The following is a 20852-nucleotide window of genomic DNA, read 5'->3' on the forward strand; positions in this document are numbered from 1 at the left end:
TATATATATATATATATATATATATATATATATATATATATAGTCAATGCCGCCGCCTTAACTTTTTCCCATATTCTCAATTACGTCATTGATCGACATGTACCGAAAAAAAACTAACTCCGATCAACAGCGATTGCCATGGCTGAACACTACGCTACGACGTCTAAAATCAGAGAGGAAAGCGGCCTTGAGAAGGTTTTCAAAATACAGAACTCTACCTCTACGGAACCACTACCTATCGATCAACACTCGCTATAAACAGCTAAGTCGCTCCTGTTTTCGAGGCTTCCTTCGGAATGTCGAGCGCAAGCTCAAACGTAACCCCAAATCATTTTGGAAATATGTGAACGAACAGCGAAAAGACGGCGGCCTACCATCAAGCATGTTCTTAGACGGTGATACAGCGAATAGTGTTGAACAGATCTGCCAACTATTTTCGCGGAAATTCTCTAGCGTGTTTGTAGACGAAAGGTTAACGACGGACGAAATAACTTCTGCGACGGCACGTGTTCCTTTTCTCGGTCGTGCATTGAATAACATTTCCATCGACGTTAGCACGGTTACATTAGCCGCCTCGAAGCTCAGGTCTTCCATATCCGCTGGGCCAGATGGCATACCGTCCTTTTTCCTGAGAAACTGTATCAGTAGTCTGGCTGCTCCAATGAGTAATCTCTTCACCAAATCCATCAGTTCGGGTGTTTTCCCCTCGATCTGGAAATCGGCATACATGTTTCCAGTACATAAGAAAGGAAACAGAAGAAACGTTCATAACTATCGAGGAATCTCAGCGCTTTGCTCTATCCCGAAGCTTTTTGAGCTCAGCGTGTTCGAACTCACTTTCTCGTTCTTCAAGCAGTACATCGCAGACGAACAACACGGTTTCATGCCCAAGCGATCCACAGCCACGAACCTCCTAACGCTTACATCTTACGTAATGAACAGCTTTGACGACCAGTCTCAGACGGACGTTATCTACACCGACCTTTCCGCCGCCTTTGACAAACTGAATCACGAGATCGCCGTTGCGAAGCTTGAAAAGCTCGGCATCGGAGGCCCCCTACTACTATGGTTTAAATCCTACTTGACAGATCGGCGTTTAGCAGTGAACATCGACGGAGTTTCCTCGAATTCGTTTTCCGCTCACTCCGGCATTCCTCAAGGTAGCCACCTCGGGCCACTGATTTTTCTTATTTGCCTGAACGATGTCAACTTCCGGCTTCAGGGCCCTCGACTGTCCTTCGCTGACGATCTGAAGCTATTTGCAAATATGAAGGTCCCATCAGATGCCGCTGCACTCCAGGAGCAGTTATCGATTTTCGCGAAATGGTGTGTCGACAATCGCATGCAATTGAACGTCGACAACATATGACCTTCACCGTCGACAAGGCCAGCAGGAACCTGGGATTCATAATGCGCATTGCAAAAAATTTCAGCGACATTTATTGTCTAAAATCCTTATATTGCGCTTTGGTCCGATCTAGCTTAGAATACTGCGCTTCAGTGTGGAGTCCCTACTACCTGAACGGAGTAAGCAGAATCGAGGCAGTACAACGACGGTTCATTCGCTTTGCTCTTCGTAGACTACCGTGGACTGACCCCTTTCAACTATCAAGCTACGAACAGCGTTGCAGGCTTATCGATTTGGACACCCTGCAAATTCGTCGGAATGTGATCAGAGCTATATTCATCTCGGACGTATTGACTTCACGGATAGATTGCCCGGCGACTCTCGAACAACTTAACATCTATGTCAGACCACGTATGTTGCGAAATAGCCTGTTTCTTCACGTGCAAAGTAGACGAACAAACTACAGTAGCTTCGGCACGATAACCGGTCTACAGCGCCATTTTAACCGTTACGCATCATGTTTCGACTTTGACACCAGCCGCGAGGTACTGAAGAATCGATTTTTAACATTAGCACGTAGCACTTAGATTAAGAAAATCAGTTGGGCCACAAGGCCTGTTGATGTATTTTTTACAAATAAACAAATATAAATAAATAAAACGAATACTTTACCTATTTACATATTCTAGACCAGCTTTTGTACATTTCAGCTAAATGTATTGCTTTTAAATCACTTCTTTAACAAAAAAAACGTCAGTGAAATTTCTGTGCCCCACCACGCAAAACGGAGTAGCTACGGCTCTGTCCTCATCTGCTGTGCTGACGAATTCGTTCGAATTGGTACTCTGCCTCTGCGCCATTCAGGTGTTCATTGTAGTGCTGTAGTGCTACATTCAACTGTAGTAAGATGAATTCAGAAATAATCATCACACTGGTAAACACAGGTTTTTTTTTTGTTCACACAACACACAGGTTTTGTCCTAGAGCTTAAACTGAAAAAAATGTAAGATAGCTTTTTTAACTATTCCTGTGAATTTTGGTGTCCCTGGTAATGATAACTTTTTCAGAGACTTGAATGAGTTTTCCCGTAAGTAAACACAGAAGCGACGTTCCCGGGAGGCGAGCAATTACCCTGCAGCCTTTTGACGCTTCTGCATTTACTAGAGGCACCAAAATTCACAGACATAGTTAAAAAGCTATAATATTTTCAGGGTAACTAGTTTGAGTTTTAGGGCAACTTTTTTTTGCTTTCCAGTGGTATTTCATCGACAATTTCATGAACTGCATGTGCTTTTCTTTATTAGTCGCATAAGTGAAACTTTGACCACTTTGATGCACATGTTCCCGAAATCTACATTCTCTGTCATTATTAATCATAGCCATTATTTTTCTGAAATACATGTCAGGGCCGTATTAACACTGTGATCATTGGACACCACCATTGGTTTCCATTGGTACATTGATGCTCAAGCAAAGCAAACCACATTGCCGCATTCGTAACAACCAACGCAAAAGTTAGGCATGGATCAACGTCGTAATAAATGTCTAAGCAATGACGAGACGCATCAGTGCGTCTTGAACTGTCCTACAGATCAGACGTTTTTTCGGTTGCTTGTGGACTGGTCTTTGACTGCCTATAGCTTCAAAGTTTGTGTTTTGTCAGTGTGTCTTTTAAAGACTACCTGAAAGTTATTTCCCATCAGTCTTTCTCAAGACTACCTACTTTTGAATTTAACATTTGTTTTAACTTTTTTCGTATCACCTGAAATGGCTGGACGGAAAAAGAAACCTCGCATCGCTGCGGGGAGGAAAAGAGAGGCATCTCTTTCTGACACATCGAGTGTCTGTAGTGACAATCCTTTTGATATTTTGCCTGAGCAAGAAGCTGGTGAAATGGAAGTTACCAATAATGAAACTATACAAAATATAAAATCTTTAAAAAAGGAGAAAGTTCCACCTATTGTGGTAACTATTTCTTCTGAATTTAATATATTCAAAAAGGAACTTTCAACGTTTGTTTCTGACGTTAAAGTTACCTATCAAATTGGCCGTAGAGGTGAATGCCGCTTATTAGCCGACTCAGTAAAGGGTCGTGATCGTCTTGTTCAGTATTTAACTGACAAGATGTACAAATTTTTTACATATGACACCAAGAACGCCAAGCCGTTCAAGGTTGTCTTGAAAGGTCTCACCAACGATCAAACCGTTGATGAGATCAAACTTACTTTAACAGAATTACTTGGCATAGCCCCTACCCAAGTAATTCTAATGAAACAAAAATCACGAGGCGAAAACAGTCAGAGAACTGGAATTTCCCTTGTTAATTATTTAATTCATTTTAACCGCAATGAGGTTAACAACTTAAAATTTTTTGAAAAAGCACATGCTTTGTATAATGTGCGTGTAAAGTGGGAAACTTATAGGAAGTATGGCGGAGGTGAAAAGCATATCACCCAATGCCGTACTTGCCAACGTTATGGCCATGGTTCCAAATTCTGTAACATGGACCAAAAATGTCTTAATTGTGGAGACTCTTCTCACAAAAAGGACACATGTCCTGTGAAAGAGAGTAAAAATTTTCGCTGTGCGAATTGTAACGGCAACCATATGTCAAATTTTTATCAATGCCCAGTCCGTTTAGCAATTGTTAAGGCAAGGCAAGGTAAACAAAATTCAATTTCTCAATTAAAACCAACTTCAAAACAAAATTCTCCAAGCGTACCAGTGACGCATAGTTTACCTACTCCTTTGCATACCCGTTTAACTTATGCACAGGTTACAGGTAGTTCGAACATTATACCGCCTAGTGTTGGTAGTTCGAAAATGACCGTTAATATGGGTAAGCAAAACACGCTAGAAAATAATAGTACACCTATTACTCCAGCTAATATTGCTGCCGAAAATATTTTCTCTAATGTCAACTGCCTGGGGCCTATTACGGCAGGTAAACTTTCTTTTTTGCAACAGGCAATGTTCGATCTTATGAACGCCATGTTGCAGGCAAAATCAATGTTTGAAGCCATTCAAATAGGCACAAATTTTACTATTAAAATTGTTTCTAATTTAAAATTTAGCAATGATTTTAAATAAAACAATTAAAATATTAAATTGGAATGCTCGCTCATTGAAGGCCAATGAGAATGAGCTTTTTAATTTTTTAACAGTAAATAATGTGCATATTGCAATTATTACTGAAACATTTTTGAAACCTAACATAAAATTAAAATATGATCCCAATTACGTGGTTCATAGATATGATAGGATTCAGGGTTCCGGCGGTGGAGTTGCAATTGTTATTCATCGCCGAATCAAACATCGTGCTCTTCCCCATCTTGAGACGAAAGTTATTGAAACTTTGGGAATTGAAGTTCAAACTGAACTTGGGATTTTATTTATTGCCGCAGCATATTTACCATTTCAATGCACACGCGAGCTCAAAAATTATTTTAAAGGTGATTTACAAAAACTCACCAGAAATCGTTCGAAATTTTCCATAATCGGCGATTTTAACGCTAAACATCGTTCATGGAATAATTCTCAAAGTAATTCCAATGGCAAAATTTTATTCAATGATTGTTCTTCAGGATACTATTCTATTTTGTCTCCGAATAGTCCTACATGCTTTTCTTCTGTAAGAAACCCTTCAACAATTGATTTGGTGCTAACAGATCAAAGTCATGTATGTAGTGATTTGATCACACATGCTGACTTTGATTCTGACCATCTTCCAATAACTTTTTCTTTATCACATGAACCAGTTTTAAACCCTATGAGCTCTGTTTTTAATTATAACAAGGCTAATTGGGAAAGATACAAAACTCATATTGAGAGAAATTTCAATAATGAGCTTGATTTGCAAAACGAAGTGAATATTGATTCCGCTTTGGAAGCATTAAAATGTGCAATTGTTGATGCCAGGAATTATTCTGTTCCAAAGGCTCAAGTGAAATTTGATTCACCAATAATTGACGAAAATCTTCAACTTCTAATTCGTTTGAAAAATGTCCGCAGACGTCAATATCAACGTTCTCGTGACCCTGTTTTTAAAACTATTTATAAAGATTTACAGAAAGAGATTAAACATAGATTTACTCTTCTGAGAAATCAAAATTTTGAGACTAAAGTTGAAAAATTGAAACCATATTCAAAACCATTTTGGAAGCTGTCGAAGATTCTTAAGAAACCTTCAAAGCCTATTCCAGTTTTAAAAGATGGTGAACGTTTTCTTGTATCCAATGAACAAAAGGCTCAAAGACTTGCTCAGCAGTTTGAGAGTGTTCATAACTCAAATTTGAATTTTGTGAGTCCAATTGAAAATGAAGTCACACGTCAATTTGATTTAATTTCTTCCCAGAATTTTTTACCTGCAGAAATAATTGAAACTAACTTGAATGAGATTAAATCAATTATTAAAAATTTCAAAAATATGAAAGCACCTGGTGACGATGGAATCTTTAATATACTAATCAAACATCTCCCTGAGAGCACAATGGATTTTTTAGTGAAAATTTTCAATTGCTGCTTCAAAATTGCATATTTTCCCAAATTATGGAAAAATGCAAAAATTACTCCCATTTTAAAACCGGATAAGAACCCAGCTGAAGTTTCAAGTTATCGACCAATCAGTTTGCTTTCTTCAATAAGTAAACTGTTTGAGAGAGTTATTCTTAACAGAATGATGTCACACATCAACGAAAATTCAATTTTTGCAAATGAACAGTTTGGATTTCGCCATGGGCATTCCACAACTCATCAATTGCTCAGAGTTACTAATATGATACGAGCTAACAAATCTGAAGGTTATTCCACTGGAGCTGCTCTTTTAGACATAGAAAAAGCATTCGACAGTGTTTGGCATAAAGGTTTGATTGCGAAATTGCAAACTTTTAATTTTCCAATTTTCCTAATCAAAATTTTAAAAAATTATCTTACTGATCGAACTCTGCAGGTTGTCTATCAGAATTCAAAATCTGATAGATTTCCTGTCAGAGCAGGTGTGCCTCAAGGTTCAGTCTTGGGTCCAGTCCTGTACAACATATTCACTTCAGATCTTCCTGATTTGCCTCCAGGATGCACAAAGTCATTGTTCTGCGATGACACAAGCATTTCCGTAAAAGGAAAAAGTCTTCGTGTCATATGCAGTCGATTGCAGAAAAGTTTAGATATTTTTTCTTCCTACTTGCAAAAGTGGAAAATCTCTCCCAATGCTTCTAAAACTCAAATGATAATTTTTCCGCATAAGCCTAGGGCTTCTTTCCTCAAGCCAAACAATAATCACGTTGTCAAGATGAATGGGGTTATTTTAAGTTGGTCCGACAAGGTTAAGTACTTGGGACTAATTTATGATAAAAAACTTATTTTCAAAGAGCACATTGAGAGTATACAAGCCAAGTGCATCAAATATACGAGATGTTTATATCCTCTCATTAACAGGAATTCTAAACTTTGTTTAAAGAACAAACTTTTGATTTACAAACAAATTTTTAGACCAGCAATGCTTTATGCTGTACCGATCTGGTCAAGTTGCTGTTCAACAAGGAAGAAAACGCTCCAAAGGATTCAGAATAAAATTCTGAAAATGATTTTGAAGCGTCCTCCTTGGTTTGGTACACTCGAATTACATAGACTTACTGGTGGTGAACCATTAGAAGCTATGTCAAATAAAATTATTAACAATTTTCGACAAAAATCGTTGCAATCCTCAATTGCTACGATAAGCTCTCTTTATAGCCAATAAGTTAGCAATTAAGTTAGTTGTAAGTTTACTTCCCCTTTTCTGACAAGTAGGTTTAAATCCCTACGAATGATAAGTCCTAATTGCGAAAGCAAACAAATCCTAACAATTAAAATTACAAATTTCTAACAGTGTTGAGAAGTCACCATTTGTGATTGGACACACATACTCATTATTTACTAATATTTATCATAAATACTTAAGCTACTAACAAATCCCCCCTTATTAAAAAAAAAAAATGACGAGACGCAATATAATGTATTGTTGAATCATTATGTTAATAGGGCATTTAATACAATTATTTCATATCTGATTCTTTAAGAAGCTCTCGAAGGGTACGAAGAATTCGATTCACATTAGCTTCGTTAGACGCCACACCGTTTGCACCACGCTTTTGCGATTTATGTTTTCCTGCCGCTCCGGTCAGTTGAATGTCCTCCTGCGAGCTATCGCAATCGCAATGACACTCGTCCTTAGAAGGTCGTACCGTTGTCGTCATGCCAATACCAGTCGATTCCTCGGTGCTCGTTTGCTCGTCATCGTCGGCAATTACCATACCACCCTCGACATCTTCCGAACTACCGCCTGCCTGCCTAAGTTTTTCCTCGTACTGCTTCAGTTCTTCGGAAATGGAATCGATGTAGTTACGAAACTTCTGAACCAGTTCGCCCAGTTGCGTGTTGCTGTCATTTCCAGATTGTTCGGTTGCGCCATTCGTCTGATCAAGTATTACCATGCAACCCAACAGTATTAGCGATGTGCGGAATAAGTTGACAATGTACATTTTTTCCTGATATACTATTTACTTTGTACAAACAGATTGCTTTGTTAGCAAAAGTTTCAAACCTGATATTTCGAATAGTTAAATTTAAAAAAAAATCGAGAATAGAGTTTATCGTGTGATAAATATATTTAGGACAATCGGTTATATACTGTCATTTTCTTAGAATTGATCTTCACCTCAACAAATGAAAGTGATTCAGTTTGTTAGCGCAAAATGTCGTATTTTCGACCGACGCTGATTTTTTTACTGATTAAAATACAATCTGTATTACTCTATCAATTCATCAAAGCGATATTGAAATGTTGAAACAGTGATAAAACATGTGTATGCATTTTTAATTGCTGCCACACATTTTTTAATCAAACTTCAAAGTAAAACTATTTATTTTTTGAATTCCATTGTATTGCGACGGCTTAGAATAAACGGATAAGACCGAATTTAATCGCATATGAACTTAGCAAAAAAAATGTAATGAGCTGATTGTTTATACTGTTTGTCAGATCAGCGGCAACAATAAAAAAATCAATTCTTACAAGCATTTATATGGTCTTGTAATAGTAGCTGGTAGTAGATTGATATCTGCGTCCATTGTTGTTGCTGCTGCTAATGCCAATCGGGTGCAGCTCATCTCAGTACGGAGCATACCGATGAGTCGGCGACGGGCCTCGCAGTCCCTGCCGTCTGTCGTCGAATGAATCACGACTGAAGTCTTCGTACACACCGAAACGGCTAATGCTGCTGCCATTGCGAGAAGTCGGTGGAGGTGTGCGGCGACTGAACATCGAATCGTAGGTGCTGCTGCGGCTGCTTTCGACCGCACTACGGCGCATCAATGGCGGAATCGGTGGCATCGGTTCGCGAGCTCTCAAGGGGGGAAAGTCACGGCCACGAATACCATATCGCCGCTCGAACAGATCCCTCGGATCATCGTACCGGTCATAGTAGTCAAAGGTGTCCTGTAGACAATTAATAAAATCATTAGTGTTGTCTTCGGAATGGATTCGCTGCTACCCTCTGGTCAGCATCTAGGTAAATATATTCGATGAATGGTAATTTAGAACCTGGATAGGTTACACGCCGAGAGATGAAATATTTACCCGGCGGCAGACGGTACACTAGACTCGAAACAGTAGACATAAACGTAGGAATTTTGAGGCGCAATAGATCTGACCGAAATTGGCGTCGATAGCGATTTGCTTAATTAATATTCGCTGACTTACCGGTGCGTTACATTACGAGGCGATCAAAGCGATAGCATGGACTTGCGGTTTGGATAAAAGAGCGAGTGTATTAGGAGTGAGTTCGGCAATGAACATGATCATTCTCATATGCTCATGCAATTTTCTACTATGTACTCGAATTTATCGCTTTATACTAATGAATGAGAAGCTCAATTCATATGTAAAGTTTTATATTCAACATTCATAAACCAGAGTCGAAATGGCAGAAATGCGTTTTACTAATAATAATGAGAATTGAAAAAATGAGTGGAATTTAATAAATTCAATTTGTATTTTGAAGAAAATCGATCAAAAAATCACTCAGAATGCAGGAGATTGTCACTAACAAACTACTTTCAAAATATCAAATTTGTTCAGGCTCATTGAAGAAAACATTCATTGACCTCTTGGGACGAGAATACACTGTGCATCATAAGATTCGAAGAAAATTACCCATAGTTCTTCGTCAGAACAAGCATCTATTATGTATCATCAAAACCCGTGAATTATTTAAGTTACTTTGACATAAGCTATAATCGTTGTTTCAAACGATTAAAGCGAAATGCTAAAGCAAAATAAATTTATTTATATTAATTGCCAGAAAGCAATTAAAAATGCGATGCCGATACCGTTAACCGCAGAACTCATTCCCAATCGAAACGCGCTCCGCAAACCGGGCGAGCAAAAGTACAACGCAATCAGACTGCAGAAAAAAAAGTTTATAAAACGAAAATAAACGTGTTACCCTAAATCCATCCATTATGCGATCGCGAAGGAACGGTGGCGGCGGCGGCGGTGGATACGGATCCCTGGCGTACATCGGTCGATCGCGGAACCTGGTTTCGGACCAGAGCAGACGCGGACACTCCTTGGACCAGTGCCCGGAGCGGCCACAGCGGTAGCACTGCTCCGGATCGCCCATACCGGGCTTCGGGCGTACCCGACTGGTGGAGACTTGGACCTTCATAGGCTGCCCGTCCACCATCATGCCGTTCAATTCACGGATTGCTTCGTTTACATCCCCGGTCGGGTCCAGGTGGACGAAACCGTAGTTGCGCACGATATCGCACTCGACAACGGTACCGTACTTCTGAAAGAGTTCGCGAACTTGCGGAGCGCGGGTCACGTCGGTCAAATTGCCTACGAATATTTTCGTTGTGTTTGTGTTCGGCGCGCGACGATTCCTGGCTGCTTCCACTTTAATCGCTTTACCATTGACCACGTACCCGTCAAGGTTCTGAATCGCATCACGCCCCTGGTCTTCATTCTCCATATGCACGAAGCCGTAATTTTTAACCACATCACACTCGACTACGGTTCCGTATTTTTCGAACAGTGGACGTAAATCCGAGGGCTGCGTCTTCTCATCGACATTGCCGATGAAGAGTTTAAATGTTCCGGGAGCCGGCATTTTGCTTTCCCACGCGTCCGGTTTCGGTATCCTTTTTTCTATCTGCGACACGAGTTCGCTTTTGCACACGTTACGGCCAATCTACGGGTACACAAACATATGATAATATCCATTTTGAACAAGAGGAAACCAAAATAAAAGTTTTAAAACATATAAGATCGATTTATCTCAGCTTTCACCACCGGCAGTATGCTTTCATACTTTACTTCACATAAAAGGAAAATGGCCGAACGCTGGTGGCGAAGCATTTTCAGCCGGATTAGTATCATCGAGATTATTTCACTCGTTACCACTGCAATTCCACGTGGAATTCACAACTTTCTCCCCAGCACTAGTACTTACCACCTGAAGCAGATTTCCACCAGTTTTAGGAGCTTAAATGGGAAACTTCCCGAATATTTTATTTTCAACTCTAACAGCACGAGCACGAAACGTAGCCGCTACACAAGGTACGACGCCGCAGGAACGATTGAAGTTTTTTGCATTCGTGGAACCGAGAAACCAGAACGATGCGGTTCGATTCTGCCTGTGTGTGCGTGTAAAGATTTGACACTTTGATTTTTTGACAACCGTAGGTAAATTTAACCAAGCGACATCTGTGTTTGAAAAGGAAGGCCGTTTCCGTTGTACACCGTAAAAAAGTCATGTATATCATGATGTATAAAGACATGGTGTAACGATATGTCAAAAGCAGAATCGGCCATATTGTAAAAAAAATTGCCAGCGAGTAGGTTTGTTTATAAATAACTAGGGCATAAAAATTATCGCATCTCAGAATATATCATTTCGATGCATTTAAATTATAAATATGGCAATGCTACATACCTTGCTACCAACATTCATTAATTCAAGAAACAATTTCCAACTTAATACACCTGAATTTGCGGTATACAATTGCCTAGTTAGTGAGGATTTATCAACAAACACAAAAAAGTTATTCGCTGTTGCATAGTGATGCTTCGTCTCCAACCCTCCGAAGTGAAAAAACGCTTCCTCACCCCGCGCCTAGTTTTTGATCAAACCGTTACACCATGTTCTATTCATCATGATGTATATATCAAATGTTTTTACGCTTGACTCGGTTAGATCTAGTGAACCTGTATATTAGAGAAATGACAAAGCACTCACCATTAAGGAAACTGTCAACATCAAAACGGGAGAGCTGTATAATTGTGCATTGCCGTTATCCGTTTTGATGTTGACAGTTGCCTTAACGGTGATTGTCTCTGCGTCTCTCTGGTGTATAGGCTGCCTAGTTAGATCCGAGCCACCCAGCAAACAGTTTTGTTGATTTGCGGCTATTATTCAATGGATATCAGCTGAACTACAGCATAACAAGCAGTTGTCCAACAAAATTGTTTGTTAGGTATTGACATCCCTACACACTTAGATATTATCACCGAGTACGGAATGGCGCTTTTTTAAGCACAAATACGAATAGTAAGGTATTTAGCATTGTCATATTTGCATTTAAAATGCATCTAAATGATATATTTAATAAAGCAAAAAATGGTATTGCAGTGGATGGTAATAAACAAACGTTATTGATTCGATACCGTCCAGTAGCTATCGTCATTGGCAATGACGATAATGTCTGAAGACGTAAGCCGCATCGTCGATAACGATAACAGACGGTATCGTTATCGCGTTTACGATAAATTATCGATTAACAACCTTGATCACTACAATAGACCATTTTACGAGACGTTTCTGAACTCAATTCACGAATGAAATTTTGACAGAAAGCTCTGAACCGCTAACATAACGCAAGTAAAAGCAACATCAATGTCAGCAGGATCCGTGACACCTGTCAGTTAGTAAAATGGTCTATATAACGCTAGGTCACAAAATATTGTTTGTGATCTACTATGCACTGCCTCGCTGAGTAGTGAAAGCTAGCCAAATAATGCACAAGGGATATTTTTTTTCTCTTATAATACTTACGGAAAGTGAACCACATAACATGGTGATTTTGCTTCATTGATTAATAGTGGAGATCTATAATCTCCCATCTAGAATGGAGAGACAACAAGCACAGACTAACAGACGTACCACGATTTTTTTTTGTGGATCAAAATAACGGTCAATTCAAATGAATTTCGGTTATACGGAATATTGCCACCCTCAACGATAGCGGCGCTGATGAGCTTCTGTAATGACATTTCGTTTTCTTGATTTTTTTGTTTTGGTTTTGGTTTTGTCAGGATGGGACGGAAATGTGCAATTATTTGGTGTCGAAACACCGCCGATGAGAACTTTTCGAAATCCTTCCACTGCTTCCCCAGTAATGAGAAAAAATAAAATTCCATTGATTCGATAGAACACAAAATTAAATTTTCACTCCAAACAGCTGCGCAGAATGGGTACATGCTTGCAGATCCCCCAAGTTGCTGGAAAAGTTCAAAAGTACTGGTGTTGAAGAAATCCGACAGCACCGAGTGTGTTCCGATCATTTTCAACCTGAAATGTATAAATATGCAGCGCAACCACGGAGAGGGTTGATATTAACCGATTTGATGTCTCACAAGTCTCATAAATTTTGCTTGTTTTTTTTAGACTCAACGACAATGCGATCCCGTGCTCTACTCCCATTCAAAACGAGGACACTACTCGCTGGAAGACTGTCCAGCTGCATATCGAGCCTGTGAATCGAGTACAAGTCGCGGTAACAACTGAACTTCCGTCATATGATAACCAGGCGATGGAACAAACGGCGATTAAGGCTCCCGAAATTCCAGCAGCACCGCCAATCATGGCTTCCATCGATAATCGGGTAGAAGAGCCCATGGAGATAGGGGCCGCAGCGATGCCGGAGGCACTAACGAAGTCTATATTCGTTGTCACCAAGCCAGGGTTAGCCCAGACGTCAATCGATTCAAAGTTTGACGAAGATGATGAAAAGCAGCTGTACAAAGACTTGTACATTCTGGAAAAGCGAGAAACAGATGCCTGGAGAACAAGGTACGGGAATTAAAAAGCTTATTGCGTTCTGCTACACGAAATAATAAGCGCCGTCTCCAATCGATGCAAACGAAAAATGTCAAGAATCGATGTCTAAAATCTGAACTGCGCAAGGCTCAACAACAAAGACACAAGACGAGAAACTGCTTCAGTTAATTAAAAAAAATGCTTTACTCCGAAATAGGCTCCTCAACTCGACCCGAACATCAAAAACTAGAACAATGAAATGAAAAAATTTGCTATTAACACATACCTGATAAGTCCAGCTGCTTTCCGATACATTCGAAAGACAAACGTCCTTGCCCTCCCCAGTAAAACGACAGTACGTCGATGGAATTCTGATGTCATAATTGAACCAGGACTAAGTAAACCGATCCTAAATCGTCTTGAATCAAAAACGAAGAGCTTCTCAAAACAAGAAAGGGCGGTCTCAATTTGCATCGACGGAATGGCGCTCAAGGCGGAACTTGTATATAATGCTAAATCTGACATATTTGTCGGATTTCCGGATGACGGTATTAAACGAAGAATCGAGAAAAACAACCCGTTGGTTCTTGCCAACGAGGCAGTGACTGTGATGGTTAGTGGAATGTGTCCTTTACAGCCTGAGAGACAAACGGCCCAAGCATACAATCTGGAGAAAGCAAAATCTCGGAGATTCAAACAGGTAAAATAAAAATTTACAAAATCATTTTGCATCACGAAATATAGAATAATAATCATGGAATAATTCAAACTAAACTTTTAGCCGCTAGGATATTTACTCGGTCATCACACACTCGGCAGCTCTGTACAGCTGACTTTCGTGAAGGCAACTGTACGATCTCTTAGAAAACATGGACTTCAACCGATCGTGCTTGTCCTTGATCAAGTAAGCACCAATTTTAAAATGGTACGAGAAACGGGTGCCACTCTCTCAAATCCCGTAATGGATAATGATGGTGAAAAACTTATTATAATGTACGATACACCGCATTTACTGAAAAATGCCAAAAATATGCTTACTAAACATAACGCCTTGTTTGAGGGTAAAATTGCTTCATACTCCCACATAAACGAGCTATATGATGTGGATCATCTAGCGACTCCACAATTGGTTACGAAGCTTACAGAAAAAATCGTAAACCTGGCTCCGTTCACCAGCATGAACGTTGCTCAAGCAGCGAGAACGTTGAGCACTTCTGTGGCGAAAGGCATTGAATTTTATGTACAATCAGGGGAGCTTTCCAAGCAAGCATTAGGAACAGCTTCGTTTGCTGAATTCCATGACAAACTATTTGATTCATTTAATTCCAGAGGTGTTGCAAGTTCGTCAAAGGTGTGTTTCCGCTAATACTATTTGCTTGGTTGTCCCATGCTGCATTTTGGCTAGGGTAATAAAGGTATTCTGGACAAAAAAAGTCCGAAATATATCACGTGTCCAAAATTGCTTCATTATCATATTCTCTGTTTTCATCAACACTAATTTTTAATAGTCAGATTGAAGTTTTTTAAAACGCAAACTTTCATTCTGAATTTATATTTTTGAAAGTTTCTTTTTTGAGTTATTGCCCATGGAGCAGTTATGCGTTCATAATAATATTTTAACACTTACATACATTTTATTTTTTTTATATAGCCGCTGAGAGAACTCACCACATTGGGAGTTCCTTCCTGAAGCCGACGAGAAGCTTGAGAAGATGTACTACACGAGTAATACATGCTTTAATCCCAAACAGGTACTACTGACACTTAATTATAAAGTAATATCAATATTAATGTTACTGCTTTATAAGGCATCAAAGAAATCCAAAACTCTCACATGCAAGCAACGAAAACCGAACTACATCGAAGGGTTCCGAGGAAACATACACGGACTCCGTTTGCTGTGGGATAAATTGATGAACGAATTTCGTTTTGAAGAACTCTCTTTGCGGGACGTTTCTCAAGACTGTCTCGAGAATAGCTTCTCAGAGTCCAGAAGACGTTGCGGTCGAAACGATGCCCCAAATGCCTACCAGTATGGTGCTGCGTTCAAATACGCTGCCATTTCGGCTAGTGAGAAAATTGCAGAAGGAACTAATTGTGAAGCAGATGACTCACAACTATTGCTACAGGATGACGAGATTGAAAAAGAATTACCTGAGAAATTCCGCTATCAATTTCAGCCGATCGAAACGAAGACAAATAACTACTCTTCCAAAGAACTGAACGGTCTTATGTACATAACTGGAGCTGCAGCTTCGAAAATCAACCACCAAAAGTGCCGTAAACAGTTATTAGCAGAACGAGATGCAATCGACCGTAATGAGCATTTATATCTGTTTGCTAAACTGAAGCGAGCCTCGCACTACCCTAGCACAAAACTTTTCGAAACCGGTTTGTTGGCTTTTTCAGCGTTTAGGCAAAATTTTGATAAGTTTCTTTATCAGAACAGAAGAAATGTTAAAGCTAGACTTAAGCAGTATACAGCCTATGAACAGTTCGATTTCTATTGCTGCGAAAAGTGTTTCCATATAATTATTGACAAAATTTTTAATACCCTCATAAATTGTTTTCTACGAAAAGTTAAAATTACCCTGAAGGCAGCTGCAAATCGAAGAACCAAATCGAAGAACCAAACCAAAATATGGAAAGCGCAATCGTAAAGCTCTTCGAATGAACTTGCCTCTATAGCTACGTAATAAATCGATTAGACCATTCACTTTATTTTTACATTTACTTTATTTTTTAATAAAGAAATGGTTTTTGGACATTTACATTCACATCCCGGTGTATTTCATCAATGTTGTCCCAAATAATCCAATTCATTCGACGATTTCTGAAAACTGAAAAAATAACATTGAATATTCTCGGAAAAATAGTGTAACATAAAGTCACGAACCTAGTTATTTTATTTTCGTGAAATGATTACTTAAAACGAACATGCCTTTTTCCTTACGTTTGCAGCTATCACGGGTCAGGATTTCATTGATAGGTAATTGTTCACACTTAACATTTTTTTGCTGGGTCACTTTTTTAACTCCGAACTCCTTACGTTTTCATCACGGCGCATCTCACCGTGTAGTCCCCAATTCGAATCTACTCGACGATTTCTGAAAACTAAAAAAAAACATGGAATATACAGATAAATAATCAGGTAATCTTGGGCAAACTGTAAAACAGAGACAGTTTTCTTCGAAATGATCCGTGTAGCACGAACTTACGCCTTTCCTTATGTTTGCAGCTATCACCGGACAGGATTTCATTGATAGACGATTGTTCATTGCTTATTTACTCATTTCTCTCGGAACTCCTTACGTTTCCATCACGGCGCATCTCATACGTGTTGCCCTGAAACAATCGAATTCATCCGATTTCTGAAAACTGAAGAAAAAAAATATGTTGAATGTACAGATAATTAATTAGGTAATCTAGGAAAAATAGTGTAACAGAAAGTCACTTCATTTTCCTGAAAAGGTTCGCGTAGAACAAACATACCTCTTTTTTCACATTTGCAGCTATTGCCGGACAGGATTTTACTGATAGACGATTGTTCATTGTTTATTTAAGTACTTTTTCAAATTACAAACTCAGTTGACAGTTATCGTGCCCCGTGCTGCCAAAACAGCAGATAAGGGGTATGGTTGCCAGTAATGCTGAAAGTTTATCTTTTAAGGAATATGTCCGGTAGGTGTCGTACCTGTTATTCTGAACCACGCTTTTTTTGAAATTTTGTATGGAGTGGTACGTCTCTTTGTCTGTGCAACAAGTATACAAAATCGAAAAAAATAATCGAGAGAAATGAAAAAGTCCTTTTGAAGTTTTCTAGAGATTCAATAATTTTCATTTTCAAATGCATTTAGAACCCCCCGCGAGATCTGCCACTTCAATGTCAAATATGACTTTGACATTAGATTTGACGGATTGCGGTGCGATAACTGCAAAGTTGTTGCAGTTATCGGTCTTGCAGTTGAAAAGCGTTGCAGTTAAAAGTCATGCAGTTTTCGAACGGCGATTGTACTAAACTTCGAATCGGAAAAATATTATAAAAAGGGGAAAGGAGAAGCGTAAGGCGTTGAGTTGATGAAAGCGTAGAAGACGATTATGAAGGTAACATGACCAAAAAAATATGACCCATACAAAAGTACGAAGAAAAAGACCGATTACAGCAAAGACGACTAGTACAAGATTCCTGACTCTTGCAGTATACACCGGACACGATTGTCGCTGCGCGTGAACAAAAGTCGAACTTGTTTGTATACTGGCAATTTGAAAATGACGGTAAGGTGACGACAGGTTAAGCACTTTATTTTCGATATCCTTGCATGGTCCTGCCAGTAATTAAAACCTAACTTGTCTTGCTCATGAAAAAGTTTTAATCATGCTAGTCATCAATATTTGTCTAGAAATTCACAATCTAAATCGAATTGCATTGATTACATTGAACTTACTTCAACGAAAACTTGATGAAATTTGTGAGAAAGCAAGCTTTATATTGGCGATATACTGCCCTTTCAAGCATAGTTGTCCCAGCGTGCATAAGGTTTGTGTAGAACATGGGACAATTGTGCATTGTCCATAGAGTTCTCCAAGCGAAAACACACGACCACTACGACACGGCCCGCTTTAGGCTTCTGCCAGGCTGAACGCCAACGCGAGCGATCGGGCGAGATTTTTGCTGTAGGTTATTGAACAGCTCTACTTACGGCTGTTTATTTATCTACGGCAAGAATCTCGCCCGATCGCTCGCTTTGGGATTTAGCCTGGCACAGGCCTTACACTGTATATATTGAAATTTGTGAGAGTGTGAATCAAACTCGGTAGTTTTTTATTCTCTCTTTTAGATGACAGTTCTCACAGGTGACAAAAAATTCTTACAACTGACAAAGAAAAATCGAAAACATCGCACTAACACAAACGCGCCTGGAGAGCTCTATGTTGTGGGAACACACAGTTGTTCTATGTGTTTGTAAAATCGGAAGAAGGTTTGGAAGTCGGAAGTCTGACTTCTGAACTCCAATTTAGTGCTGGCCTGGCACCACAATACTATAATTGGAAAGGCAGATAGGCTTTCAAAATTGAATGAATTATCTCGGTATAAACCGAGGGAATGTGCTATGAGTTATAACATCGAGTACAACATAGAAACGTCAAATGCAATGTTTTGCTCTTCTTTGTTTTATTGCTCGTTTGCTGTATAAACGAAAATCTCGCTGTTCCTTTTCTTTTCGAAAGGAAGGCTCATATATAAATCATGAAAAGTTTTTTTACTTTGATTACATCATTTTTTTCGATAAAAACCGAATCCACTGTGTCTACCGCGTCTACCTAAGAATCACAAGGGCTGAACCCCAACCGAAACAGTAAAACAATCCGACCGACATTGACGTTTTCGTATCAGGTTTGACGTTTTTGTATCTTCGATGTTATACTCTGTCAAATGTACAACGAGGGATACGAAAAGGCATTCCCTCGGTATAAACACTGATATGATTAAATATTTTTCTTTTCTTATTTAGTTAAATAGCAAACACAAACTAAACTTTTGATTGCGTTTGAAAGGTCGTCCTACTATCCTGCATAAAATGTCGGAAATTTGAAGGGTGGATACTTTTCTATCTCAAATAAATCCAGTTTGAACTTCCCAGTTTTGGTATAAATTTCTCGATACATGTCGCATGCATGCTACTATTTTTTCCTCTTTTTGTATTTAATTGGTCTATAGCACTGAGCCCAAATGAAAGATTATAATAAATAAGCTTTTTTTTAAATAGTTTCATGATTCTTCATTTTCCTCTTTTGTTTGGCTCAGACCTATCGGTACATAAAGCTAGTTTCATGATTCATGAGAGCATCCTTCATACAAGCTTGAAACACTCAATACTCAACAGTACAATTTTATATTCTACATGGGTTTTTAGCATTTGGACCACTGTGCAGCGCCAGCTACATGTCGAACAGAGCTTTAAATTCCGATAGTGATCAGTATTTCAATTTCAGGTTGTTACAAAAGCCTCAAAATACCACTACCAGTAAAATTCAGCCTTTTGTGTTTCTTTGCATTTCGCGTAACCCGTCTGGAGAAGGTCACGTCACGACATTCATTCAAGTTTTGTGCGACATTCTTCGAGTCCCGCTTACGTTATTCGTGTTTGTAAACTTACACACGCGAAATTGTTCCTTATTATTTTTCTTTTACTCCCTCTCTCTTTGTCTCTCACTTGCTGGTTCGGTTTGAGAATAGTGCTTTAAAAAACAATAGGATCATGGGTTTGTTAGGTAGTAAATCAGCACCCGTCAATATGAGTGGTCCAGTTGCAGAGTTTGTGAAAAGTGCCATCGCCAAGGATAAGGTGGTCATTTTTTCGAAAACCTACTGTCCTTATTGTACAATGGCTAAAGAGGTGAGTGGCTCTGAATATTATTTCTTCAGTTGGCTTACGTAGATGATCAGTTATGAAAAACCCAAAAAATTAGCATAAAAAAACGGAGACATTCATTTTCCTTCTAAGAAGTGTTATGCAGTGTTAATTACTAATAGTTATTTTTACCTTCGAGTTTGACTTCTGTAAAAACATGCTATGGATTAACATTTGAATCACGATTTTCCAGCCTTTTAAAAAGCTCAATCAGGCGTTCGCGTGTTACGAACTGGATCAGCGCAGCGATGGAGATGAAATTCAGTCCATCCTGGGTGAAATGACTGGAGCGAGAAGTGTGAGTATTCGATATTAGTCTTTTGTTTTAATAATTTTCAAGTTTGAGCTAAACACTTAAAGCTATCAGCACTCATAGTGGAGCAATTTGAAACCATTTGGAACTAAAACCGCAAAAACCCAATGATAAATCGTTATCAGCTGGAATATTTTGCTCTTATCTTTTGTGTCATGTCGGGAGGGTGTTGAATCTTTTATTATGATTTTTGGGCATCTTTATTATTTCAAAATTTCAGTAAATGATGTTTTATAGTATCGAAAAGGAAATATTCAAAAATTTCGAAATACATATATTTCTATTGAACAGAATATTAAAAAAATGCTTTAAAATTATAATCATAACGCTTTACAATCTACTCCGCATATTTGCAGGTACCCAGAGTTTTTATTAACGGAAATTTCATCGGAGGAGGAACAGACATCAAAAAAATGTATTCCGATGGTCGCTTGGAAAAATTATTAGTTTAATTTATGGACGGATGCTCTTCTAAATTGACTGGTATAGTAACTACGTTTATTTTTTATCAAGTTATTTGTAACTTCTACTTTAAGTAGTTGAAGAAAATATACGTGATATTATAACTTCTCAAAGAAAAGACAAAATGTTACCCTTATTTTGTACGTATAAAGTAGAATGCAAAGAAAATTGATTAAAGTTTTATTGCAATTGAGACAATAGAGAACCTGTTGGAGTCGGTGAACTTTTCACCTAAGGCG

At 38.8% G+C, this 20852-nt stretch overlaps 2 protein-coding genes and 1 long non-coding RNA gene across 3 annotated transcripts; 1 reads left to right on the forward strand and 2 right to left on the reverse strand.

Annotated features, from left to right (window-relative positions):
* Positions 1 to 7968: 7968 nt before the first annotated feature.
* LOC129724371 (RNA-binding protein lark) lies at positions 7969 to 11026 on the reverse strand. Its single transcript, XM_055679233.1, has 3 exons — positions 10840 to 11026; positions 9832 to 10578; positions 7969 to 8822 (listed from the first exon to the last, which is right to left on the reverse strand). The coding sequence occupies exons 2-3, from the start codon at positions 10495 to 10497 to the stop codon at positions 8496 to 8498; spliced, it is 993 nt and encodes a 330-aa protein (XP_055535208.1). The 5' UTR covers positions 10498 to 10578; positions 10840 to 11026; the 3' UTR covers positions 7969 to 8495.
* A 5116-nt stretch (positions 11027 to 16142) lies between these two features.
* LOC129724136 (uncharacterized) lies at positions 16143 to 17040 on the reverse strand. Its single transcript, XR_008727873.1, has 4 exons — positions 16918 to 17040; positions 16644 to 16803; positions 16322 to 16539; positions 16143 to 16265 (listed from the first exon to the last, which is right to left on the reverse strand). It is a non-coding gene; the product is annotated as an uncharacterized LOC129724136 (long non-coding RNA).
* A 2461-nt stretch (positions 17041 to 19501) lies between these two features.
* On the forward strand, positions 19502 to 20738 carry LOC129725009 (uncharacterized). The gene is made up of 3 exons (XM_055680371.1): positions 19502 to 19823; positions 20032 to 20136; positions 20508 to 20738. The coding sequence occupies exons 1-3, from the start codon at positions 19686 to 19688 to the stop codon at positions 20601 to 20603; spliced, it is 339 nt and encodes a 112-aa protein (XP_055536346.1). The 5' UTR covers positions 19502 to 19685; the 3' UTR covers positions 20604 to 20738.
* Positions 20739 to 20852: the final 114 nt, after the last annotated feature.

Source organism: Wyeomyia smithii, chromosome 2, assembly GCF_029784165.1.
Source record: "Wyeomyia smithii strain HCP4-BCI-WySm-NY-G18 chromosome 2, ASM2978416v1, whole genome shotgun sequence".
In the NCBI taxonomy this organism is placed as follows: domain Eukaryota; kingdom Metazoa; phylum Arthropoda; class Insecta; order Diptera; family Culicidae; genus Wyeomyia; species Wyeomyia smithii.